This window comes from Pempheris klunzingeri, chromosome 2 (genome assembly GCF_042242105.1).
Source record: "Pempheris klunzingeri isolate RE-2024b chromosome 2, fPemKlu1.hap1, whole genome shotgun sequence".
Lineage (NCBI taxonomy): Eukaryota > Metazoa > Chordata > Actinopteri > Acropomatiformes > Pempheridae > Pempheris > Pempheris klunzingeri.
Window position 1 is genome coordinate 3,918,123 of NC_092013.1, and position 11,323 is coordinate 3,929,445.

Sequence of the window (11,323 nt, forward strand, 5' to 3'; positions counted from 1 at the left end):
ATCTGATGATTATTGTAATCTCCTATAATATGTTGAGCTTAAACACTATTCCAGACTCAAATTAAATATAGTGGTGGGACCATATTTGGAGGATTTACATGGCAAGTGGTGACAGTAAACACTTCCCCACTGGTAAATAATGTAACAGGAAATAGTTAAAGATTTAAAGTGAAGTATGAACACAGCATAAACTGAGGGTTTATTGTGTATTTAGTTGAAGGCCCAGTTACATATGATTACCTGATTTTTAAAGTTAAAAGTAATCACACTAACTTTATCTCTGCTAATATTGATAATGTTATAATATGTTGTACCCGATCACTATTCCAGACTCAAATTAAATATGTATAATCCTCCGTATTTTGGAGGATTTACATGGAGAGTAGTAATAGTGAAACTCTTCTCTAAAGTGATAGGAAGTGAAAGATAAACATAAAAGTATAAATGACATAAATAAACCATGAACATAAACACACCCTCATACATCCTCCTTTTATACAGACCAAATGACACCAGCATAAACAGAATTATATAAATTAAGGGTGTATTTGTGTATTTATTTGAATGTCTGTGGTTTCCAAGCAACAACTTTATTAATGCCTCTGTGTGTGTGTGTGTGTGTGTGTGTGTGTGTGTGCCCTCTGCTCTATGTGCCATGTCATGATTACAAAGTGAATTCCCACTTCTGCACGTTTCATGTCTGCCAATGGTGGTTTTATTACTTTATTATTTTTTTTTTTTCTCAGGCCAGAAGCTTGGGACAATCACTTCCTCGTCACAGCGGGACAAAGCACCATGTGGCAGGCAGAGCCGCGCTTTCCTCCTCTACTGTACGGCCCTTTTTTTTTTTTTCTTTGTGTGGCAAAAGGACAAAAGCAGGTGCAGCGGCGCCGACGGGGGAGGCGGACCAATGGGAGGCGACGTTGGCACGCAGCGAGCGCTCTGATTGGCCGGCGGGTGCGTGTGGGCGTGGCCGCGGCGGAGGGGGTATAAAAGCTGCCGGCACATTTTTCTCAGAAGCGGCTGAGAAGCAACCGGTGTGGCTGCTGCAGACGGAGGAGCCCCTGCAGGGTGAAGTACTGTTGTCATCGGGTCGCTGCAACTTGAAGCGAAGGACAACAGGAGAGGGAAGCTGCAGGAGAATAATTAGTGAGATTTTAGGTTTATTCTCACTGGTGTTTGGACGTTGTTGACGCTCCGAGGGGTAGATATACACACACACATATATATAGATATATAGATATATAGATATATAGATATATAGATAGATAAATAGTTCTCAGCGCGCCTGCGGTCATCCTTCCGGCTGACCAATGCTTCTGCATCAGTTCATGAACGGAGCCCTGGAAGTCATGCATCCCACGACGCTGCAGAAAGACACTACTTTTACCAAGATCTTTGTCGGAGGGCTGCCCTACCACACGAACGACGCCTCGCTGAGGAAATACTTCGAGGCCTTTGGGGACATTGACGAGGCTGTGGTGATAACGGACAGGCAGACCGGCAAATCCAGGGGATACGGCTTTGTGAGTACACGCACCGGTCATATGCTGCACGCAACTCCCATTCACAACTTCTAACACCTTCCGCTCGCAGCTCAGCCTGCAACACACGCCTGTTTTAGCGTCTGCTGCATCATATAAGGGAACTTTACCAGACCAAACACCCACATTAGTTATACCTGCTGGATGTAATCATTCAGATGCATGTCAAAGGTAATCCCCCTGAAGCTTACACGCATAATTGCACAGCATCTCTGTTTTTTTTTTTTTTTTTCTTTTCTTTTTTTTTGCCTGGCTGGCTGTTATTTTAGCTTAATGAGGATGAGGGATCACACAAGTTGATGGGTAACTAAGAAGATTATATTTCAACATATGCCTGATGTTCACCCCCCCCCCCTAAATCCCACCCAGTGAAGTCCCCCCCTTACTCACCCCTGAGCAGCCCCAGCTTATAGCTTTGGAAGTGTGTGTGTGTGAGAGAGAGAGACACACACACACACACACAGTCTCTGCACTTCTTGCTTGCTTTATATGGTTATTTTGGAGCAGTGGGGAGGTTGACCTTGCACACCCTGCCCTCCATTGTCAAGGACCGGAGCGGTCAGTCGCAGCACATGATTTACATCACATCATCTTGGCCGCCGAGGGAAAGAGCTCCCAGCCTCAACAAATTCTCTTGTACGCGACAAATTTAATGCTAAATTTCCCTCCTCTGATCTTCATCTCTTGAGAGTCTGCGGACGCTCGGCCAGGCAGTGCGAAAAGCTTTGAAGTTCATACAACATAGAGTCATTCCTAGTCTGGGCCCACACTCTGATCTCAGCTCCTGGTGTAAGGTGGATGAAAACACTGTTTACTGATGCATTAATCACAGCTTGATCCTTGGCCCGGAGTTGCTTTAAGTCAGGTTAAATACGTAATATCCAGGCACCCTTGTGATGTCTAATTTAAATCTAAACTAATGGGTGATTCATCCTGTTCCAGGCAGGTAATGACAGTCTTTCCCCCTTTGACACAAAGAACAGAAGCTGGACGAGAAATGCAAATATTTACCAGAAGCTTGGAGAGACGCATCAGCACAAATGTACTATCAGGCCAAAGAAGGAATGGAAAACTGTTATGTGTGGATGTTTATTTCCAAAGGCAGGATTGTAAGACAATTGGTCTCTGTGTTTACACATCAGCTCCTTAACTGTGAGGAGAGGAAAGCCGCCCTGTGAGTCGTGTTGGTAGCTGCACAGTGAAGCTGGTGTTTCAGGTTAAACAGGCTCAGGCCGATGTGGGTGCCTCCCCAGGACGAGACGCACGTTTTGTGCGGCATGAGACAATCTGTTAATTCTGTTTTCTGAGCGTTCCAGTCGGAGAGGTAGCTGGCAGCAGGGAGGGGAGGAGAGGGAAGGGAAGGGGAGGGAAGGGAAGGCGCCCCGAAGCTGAGCGCACCTTTTTTCTAAACACACTTCAGAGGTGGATTAGTAGAAACCCCCTCCCAACCCCACCCCACCCTCCACAGCGAGGCTCTTCGCAGTGTAAACACAGCCTCGCTCCTTCCTGTGTGTTCACAACACGGGCCCTGGAGTGGGCTTTGTTCCGGATCCTTCCACTATGAAGAGGCATGCTGCTTTTTAAAGTCGTCCTCTTTAAACAACGCCAGCAGCAGCAGCAGCAGCAGCAGTGGCGGCGGTCCACGTTCACACCGAGGTGACTGAACCCTCTGAGCTGGCAGAAGGTGGCAATCAAAACAGAAGGGCTCGTCTAATGCCATGAGGGAGAGAGGAGGGGCCGGCTAATACGATCTCCTTAATATTTTGTCCCTAATTGGATAAGCTCCTTGTTGCTCTTCCCAGATCCATATTTCAGCACGTCTGCCCATGGCTGAGTGGCAGTCAAGTGGCTGCCTACTGCTGCTGTGGGCAGTTTTCAAAGCTTAGCATTGTGCTTTGTTTGTAGTTTCCCTTCTTCTTCAGAGAAACAGAATCCTAACTGCGGAAAGCCTGTGGTGGTGGTGGGGGGGTTATGATGAAACCAACAGACCAAGTCCTTTTATTTTTATTATTTATTTTTAAATGCATTGCAAGCGTTTTCGGTTTTGTTTTGTTGGAGAGTCGAGGATGCCTCGCTTGTCTTTATTTGTTGCACCAGACAGCGGTTTTTCTTAAAGTTCCTGTGAGGCCTTGTTGACACGTCTGACTCTTTCACATCACCAGGTGACCATGACAGACCGAGGAGCAGCAGAGAGAGCCTGCAAGGACCCCAACCCCATAATCGACGGCAGGAAGGCCAACGTCAACCTGGCCTACCTGGGCGCCAAACCTCGCAGCATACAGACAGGTGAGATACGGGTTGAAATCGAGGTTCGGTTAAACCATCAAACCAAATAATAGACCTTCCATCCTCATGAGCATGTAAGATGGAGCGTAGGAGGGTCGGGGTTGGCTCAGTAAGACGGTCCACGCTGTCTAGAAGCAGCAGTTTTTATTTTAACGAAGCGAATAACATTCAAACACATCCATGCTTTGCTGTTTATTGCACATCTGAAACTGTTGTTCTGTTGGTGGTAGGTTGGAAACAGGCACTGCCTCTGTCTCTCCATGCCCTCTGTGCATTGTTCTCTGGTCCTCCTCTGTAAATGCAAATGTGTGTGTGTCTGACAGCCGGCCTCCTATCTTCCAGGCATATCCATCGGAGTGCAGCCCATTCACCCAGCACTTTTCCAGAGGCAGTATGGGTAAGTGAGCGGGAGTGGGCGCTTGTTGTATTCTCTTGTATTACTCCACGGGGCGCCGCTAGGCTGCTTTTTCTTTGACAAACAGGGCCTCTGGAAAGTACATGTCAGTTTCTGTGTCCACATGCAACCCCAGAAGTAAGTCTATTAGCATATTTGAGCTTTGCAGGGCTGGGAGGTCTGCGAGATGGTTCACATATCTGTGGTAATAGGAGAGCATTCCAGAGGTGGATGTGTGACTCACTTGTTGGCTTCTGTCAGGAGCCTCTCGACTCGTGTACCTGCCTGAGTGGGCTCCGTCACAGAGGAGGCGTCCTACTAGCGCCTCCGTTGTTGTAGAAACGGCCCGGACGGCGTCTCGGTGCCGCGGTCTGCCGAGCAGCTAATGATCATCTCTGCGCAGTAATGACTCTCCTCACCCCCTGCAGACTCTCCTCACCCCCTGCAGACTCTCTCAATGCATCCTTCACCTCCTGGAAGATTAAAATACCAGAAGAGAACTTCATTATACACAAGTCAACTTTCTAAAGTGGATTTGACGCGCAGCGCTTGTAGAAATATAAATTTCTAAACAACTGTTCTGTCTTGTGGTAAGACGAAACAAGTGGTTGATCATTTGAGTCGATCAACAACAAAAAACAATTCTTTATGGTCAGATTTTCTACATTTAATGAAAATAAAAGATCTTTTGGTCACAAACTGTCGGACAAAACCAGCCGTTCACCATCTGTCACAGTTTACTGACCTTACGGGCTAAATGATTAATCCGTTAATTGAAACAAACAAATATGATCTAGAATGAAACTAATCAGTAGTTTCAGGGTAGAGCTGATCACCAGAAAATAAACAGGCAGCACTTTTGATAATCATTTAAGTGTTTTTCAGTCAAGTTTGGCAAAATTCACGTGCCCTCTGGGAATCTGTGCTGTTGGAGCTATTTTCTGACATTTCATGAACTAAATCAGTCGATTAATAGAAAATGCATTTGGCTGATTAATGTGCACTGAAGTCATCAGTACACACGGTTTATGACCTCAGGACATGTGTTTAAGAGCTTCGTGGAAATCCCAGGACAGTCCACAGGGACAAGGACATAATAAGGAAGACTTGGTGTTTTTTTTTTTTCCAAGGTTACCAGAAGTGTATGTCAGACATACCCCCCTCCGAGGTTTGTTATTCAGACCCAGAAGTCTCACAGAGTCCTCTCGGGACATGTCCCATCATGTTCCAAGACCCTAAGAAGGACAGTGGAAAGTCCCTCCTGGTGTCCGTGCTCCTGCTGCTGTGGTGGACGTGGATGGCACCAAAACCCCGAGGGTTTGAAATGTGGAGCACAGCACTGCTTTGAGGCCTTCGCCTGACAGGTGCTGGCTCGTATTACAGCCTTTTTACACCCCCTTAATCTCCCATGACCGCCATCACCCCAGAGACGTGGAGAGGCGCACGGAGCACCTGTCCGCCTGCCTCTGAGTTTCCTCTGTGTGGCGGGTGACAGACGCAGGCCTCCCTAAGATGCAGAGCGTACAAGTGGCTTTTCTCTCAGCCTCTCGTCTCCCCCCCCCCAAGCCCCTCTGCAACATATGGTGGGAGGCCTGAAGTAGGATTTTGAACCGTGCTGGCTGCATGTAGTGGTGTTCTGGTTTGGACTTATGTGTGTGTGTGTGTATAGCTGTGGTCAGCAGAGGCTGTGGACTGAGGGCCAGAGGGGGTCACTGAGGCCAGGATCATTGTTTTGATGGGATGGGGAGGAGAGGAGGAGGGGAGGAGTTGTCGGTGTGCTTGCAGATTCGTCTCCTCTCATGCATCACCTCCTCTTTCCCACGTCACGCGTATCCCTATTTTTTATTCCTTTTCAGTTCTGGTTTAAACTTAAATTTCTCCCATTACCAGCGTATCGGATAGAGACACTGAAAACTGACACCTCTGTGAGACTGGGAGGGAGGAGGAGGAGGAGGAGGAGGGTGAGGGCTTGAGAGGAGATTGAGGGGGGGGAGGGTGTCTGGAGGTGTATTCAGGAGACTAGTGCTTAATGAGGCTGTGTGCTCCCTGGGAAACACACCTCTACAGGTGCCAAACAAAACACCTTTTTTTTTTTTTTTTTTCTCCTTCCTGCTTTCAAAGAATATTCACAATCCTCTTAATCAAAGAGGGAGGGAATACCAAGTGCTCTTACAAGTATGCCAAGGTGTTGTTTAATTCCCCCACCCAGGCCCGCCCCGCCTGTTTTCGCACTCCGTATTGCAGTGAGTCATGCGCCGAAGGTCATTTGTGATATCGTGTAGAAATATTTAGCAGCTCGGTGTGATATCACCCAGATTTTTCACATTAGCTCATTAAGTGGCCTTCATAATCACGACGGTGACGATGATGATGATGATTATTACTTCAGCCTGTAGTTGTAACGCTGCAGGGCGTCAAATGTTTTCTGGTGAGAGCGTCTCTCTAGTGTCTCGCCCTGTCGTCTGCAGAGTGGCACTGTGTCAAACACACACCGACCGGCCGTCAGCACAAAACCAGCTGACCTGTGATCTTCCGGCCGTCATCCACATTCCCCTGCCACCGTCCCACAATACACTTGGTTTCTGGCATCTCTGTGTCACCACCCCCCCTCCCTGTCCCCAGCTCGGTCCCTGTCGCTCTTTTCTGTCCAAATAGAAGCTAAAAAATTACAGCTAACGTCTCTGTGTGCACACCAAAGATATAATACAGCACTTTGTCTCTCCTTAACTCGCTGTAGGCATATTATTAACATTACTTTCTATTCGTCTTTACCTTGATTTCAAGCCCAGATCAGGGCGAACTGCCTCTGGCAACACACACACACACACACACGTACTGAGGCCACGGAGCAGGCAAGGCTCATTATACATGATGCGAGTGAAAGCACATATGCCCCACAGCATTAATGTGTGGTCATGTTTGAAAGCTGTGTGTGAGAGTGAATGCCTCTTTGTAAAGTAGCTCAATAGCACTGCGAGGGCAAAGTGTAGATTGCGCTCATGGGCGGGGGGGAGGGAGGGAGGGAGGGGGTTTACATTCATTTGCTTATGCTTGCTGGTTACATGCCACTGTTGTCTGGTTGTGTGTCCATCACTTTTCCTCCCCTTCACTCGCCAGATGCCTCAGTGAGAATCTGCAACTTGTGTTTACTGTTTCTGTGTCAGATTTTCTCCCCGTGGAGGAAAAACAGGGAATTTATTCCAGGTTTTGTTGCTAAAGCTGTGTTTTTATGTTCATATTGTCATATCATAGGTGGGATTTTGCTTTTTTTTTCTTCAGGGGGCAGGCAGTTCTTGATTTTTAACAGTGAGATTACACATTTCTGTGCCCCGAGTGCTTCTTCATCACCTCCCTGTTTTTGACTTAATTATCCAAAAGCACCTTAATGTTGTTGCTGACAATAATCACTGCCGTCCTCCTATCCACCCCTCTGCTGCCAGCTGACCAGTGCACCAGCAGAGGATCAGAAGATGCCCACAGTACAGGACTAGTCCCGAGGAGGGGTCTGACAGAAAATGTCGCCCCGCGTCCCCCCCTCCTGCCTCCCTCAGCCAGCCTCTCTCCAAGGTGCCAGTGATGGCTTGAGAGTGCAGTGCAGTGTGCTGTGATGGATTGGAGTGCCTTTTTATCTTTTCCCTTTTGTGTGATATGAACTGAAGAGGTTTTGCTGATTGCGGTGTGACTCTTTCCCTATTATGGCATGGTTTGGGGTTTGCAGTGGTAACTGGTGTGTGGGTGGATGGTAGAGGGAGGGAGGGAGGGGGAGGGGAGTGTGGAGAGGGTGTGAGAGCGTGATGACATCCCTATCCGTGCATGCATCCATCTTTTGCTGTGTTGACTTCATGTCTGCCGTGTCATTACTGATCCTCTTCTTCTCCTGGACCGAATCTGTAGAAATAACATTCAAAGATGGAAGTTTGAAGAGTCCATGAAAGGAAGATGTTCATCAGTACTGAGATGCAGCTGAAGAGCTTTCGTCCGAGTGACATTTGTTGTGACGGTTTTGTCTTTGTCTCGGGGTGTGTGTGTGTGTCTGTGGATGTTTTTCCTCTAAAGCGTAGTATCAAGGGTAAAAAAAAAAAAGAAGTCAGTGACATCACCCTTTAAATGGAGGAGGGAGGGTGTTTCTCCGCTCTGCCACAACCATCCCTCCCTGTAGACAACCAACCCAGGCGAGATACTTCAAGCCCTGACTAAAAATAGACCCCTGAAGCCCTCTCCCCTTCCCTCTCCTCCGTGGATAAAGTGGCAAAGCAGAGACAGAGAGAGGAGAGACGCCACAGTCCCCAGACCCCACAGCTCTAATCAGCTGCATTTGAGTGCTGTCCCATGAGGCCCAGCGGAGCCTGGCACCCAGCCCTGATGAGCTCCCCCGCCACCATCACCTCCCCCAGCTAGCATCACCTGTGATGGTCTGCTTTAGATTTACACACCAAGTGAGAACTACGAGGCTGCAACTTCTGCACAGCCCTCATGCACTTCCCCGTGTGTGTGTGTGTGTGTGTGTGTGTGTGTGTGCTTTTCAGCGAGTGAAGCGCAGCAGCTGTTAAAACACTCTGTTGATGCCTGAGCTTGAAAACCTGCCAGTAACGGCTGACTCTATCATTCACCCCTCCTCCCCTCCCCTCCCCTCCCCTCCCGTCCACCTCAGGAGGCCCTACCTAACAGGTTCAGTAGGTTTTACTAACTGACACAGACAGAGGGTTGAGTCACCTTCGCCTCCTAACCTCCTCTGCCTCTCATCTATTTAGTCTTTTAACAACAGTGGATATCCGCGTGAGAGTCCTCCCAAGTTCAGAACACCTACAGAGAGTTTATATTCCCAACACGCTCGCTCTCTGGGAGTAATGTAAACAATAGAAGCCAGGCCCTGGGATTTCTCTGCTCTGCTGCTTAAGTCCGTCCATCTAATAACCCCCCCCCCTCCCTCCCGTTTGGTCTTTGTCTGTGTGCAGGATGGCCCAGCAGTACATGTATCCACAAGCCTTTGTGCAGCCCAGCCTGGTGCTGCCCACTCAGGTTTCCACCTCCGTCAGCTCCAGCCCCTACCTGGACTACAACGCCGCCTACACCCAGTACGCCCAGGCAGCCTTTGAGCAGCAGTACCCGTACGCCGCCTCCCCAGCCGGCTTCCTGGGCTACAGCTACGCCACCAGCCCCACAGCCACCGGTCCGGCCGCCGCCGCCACAGCTCCGGCCACGGTCCACCCCACCCTCCCCTCGGCGGGCGGGCCGGCGTCGGCCTTCCTGCACTACGCCCCGCAGCAGCACATCCAGCCGGACCGCATGCAGTGAGCCGGTGAGGGGAGCGTTACAGGAGGAGGAGGAGGAGGAAGGAGGAGGAGGAGGGAGTGGTGGTTTGTGGACCTTTGGACAGAAGATGGCATAACGCCCTACAGGGCGACCCTGCTATCGTCAGCAGGGGCTTTCAGGAAAAAGGGAGGGACTATTGCACTATACGATCAGGATGAGCCGTTTGCTCGTTGGTTAAGGGTAAGAGGGGTGGGGGGGTTGGAGGACTGTCGAGGTTCAGGTTGGGAAGCTAAACAGCATCAAGTATGTGGTCGCTTCCAAGGGCTTCCAGAAGCTGACACTTCATTTTTATTATTATTATTACTATTATTATTATTATTATTTTTATCGTCCTTTATTAATGTCGTTGTCCATGTTTGTTTGTATGCCATTATTATCAATGTTATCATGTTGTTGGCTCAATCAGTGGAAGTTATGTGTGTCCATGGTACATATTGTTGACTTGAGAGCTGCCTGGGACATGAACCATCTCTTCCCTCCTGACTCCAGAGTGTCTGGTGTGGATATGAAGGGCACTGCTGCTTTAGGACACCGAGGGACAGTCGGAGATGTGGGCCACAGGGTGGTGATCTGGGGAGGCCCTAAAGCCAGCCTCTCCGCCCATCTGTGGCCCCCCGCGAACAAACCTTCCAACGTTCAGCCTCACACGGGAGGACGAGAAGCGATTTCACCTCAAGGACAAAACGGAAAGTTTCAGTGTATAAGACAGTGGGAGCGCCATTGTTTTGAGACTGATGTCAGGACTACACGTTTTTTAATTCTTTTTAATTAAAGAGGCCTTAATAATAAAAAAAAAAAAGAATCCTTTTTGAATCTTCTGATTTTTCCAGCGCCGCCCCGTCCCCACAACAGAACCAAGTGCATAGAGCCCTTTGTGACTGGCCTTTCAGCAGTCGGTGACATTAATCTGGCTTCCTTGGGTCAAGATGCTTTCAAATGGATGTAGATAATCACATGCAGTATGTGGCCGATGGGGACCAGGAGCGCTGCGTATCTGCGTTGAAAGGTAGCTGACACTGAGCTCAAACACCAGTGTATTATGTTTTTTGTTTCTTTTTCCTCACTGAGATTGTCACTGTTGCTCTCAAAAGGACATTCATGTACAGCATTTTAAAATGTTTTCAGTCATTAAGTACATTGACAATATTTATATGTAGGTATTTATATGAGCTACTAAGTTAAAATAGCTTTTTTTTTTTTTTTTTTATTTGTCACTATGACTATAGTTGTGGCACTGATGTCATTTAACCTGCAGAGGCATACCTGCAGATCAACAGGTGTCATTTTGTTATATGTCACCATGTCGGAGGATTTGCTCGGGTGCACGGCAACTATGGTAGACGCTTGTTTGTAGATCCTTGACTGGTTGCATCAGAAATTCTTTAGTTTTTTTTTTTTTTTTCAATAAAAATGTCTTTTACAGTCCCTTCAAAGAAGCCATACCAAAAAAAAAATAAAGACTTTGTACTTAAAGATGCCTCCTGACTTCTTCTTTGTTAAACTGGAGCATCACAGAGGGACTTTTATTCGTGTCACCAGAGTTTAACACGCCACCTCTTGAGTTATTTGTGTTTACAGGGTTACTGCAGCGTCACTGTATTCACAACAACACATACGTACCCGTCCTGCTGCGATGATACTGTGAAAACTCTGTGGGGGTGACAGGGTTGAGTTATGTGCGTGTGCTTGTTATCACGGCTGTTTAGACCCTGCACGAGGTGGCGGAGGGGGGGGGGGGGGGGGGGATGGGGTCAGGAGGCCCACACTTTTATCAAGCCACAACACC

At 48.2% G+C, this 11,323-nt stretch overlaps 1 protein-coding gene across 1 annotated transcript; it reads left to right on the forward strand.

Moving 5' to 3' along the window:
- Positions 1-1,016: 1,016 nt before the first annotated feature.
- Positions 1,017-11,010, forward strand: LOC139214477 (RNA-binding protein 38-like). The gene is made up of 4 exons (XM_070845347.1): positions 1,017-1,526; positions 3,707-3,830; positions 4,173-4,227; positions 9,180-11,010. Exons 1-4 carry the CDS (start codon positions 1,314-1,316, stop codon positions 9,517-9,519), a joined length of 732 nt encoding a protein of 243 aa, XP_070701448.1. The 5' UTR covers positions 1,017-1,313; the 3' UTR covers positions 9,520-11,010.
- The last annotated feature ends 313 nt before the right edge of the window (positions 11,011-11,323 follow it).

What these genes read in the sequence shown, in the direction of transcription:
- LOC139214477 (XM_070845347.1), top strand. Translation starts at nt 1,314, where the DNA reads ATGCTTCTGCATCAGTTCATGAACGGAGCCCTGGAAGTCATGCATCCC. An exon ending in AATCCAGGGGATACGGCTTT is followed by an intron (nt 1,527 to 3,706) that starts GTGAGTACACGC and finishes TCACATCACCAG; the next exon opens with GTGACCATGACAGACCGAGG. An exon ending in ACCTCGCAGCATACAGACAG is followed by an intron (nt 3,831 to 4,172) that starts GTGAGATACGGG and finishes CCTATCTTCCAG; the next exon opens with GCATATCCATCGGAGTGCAG.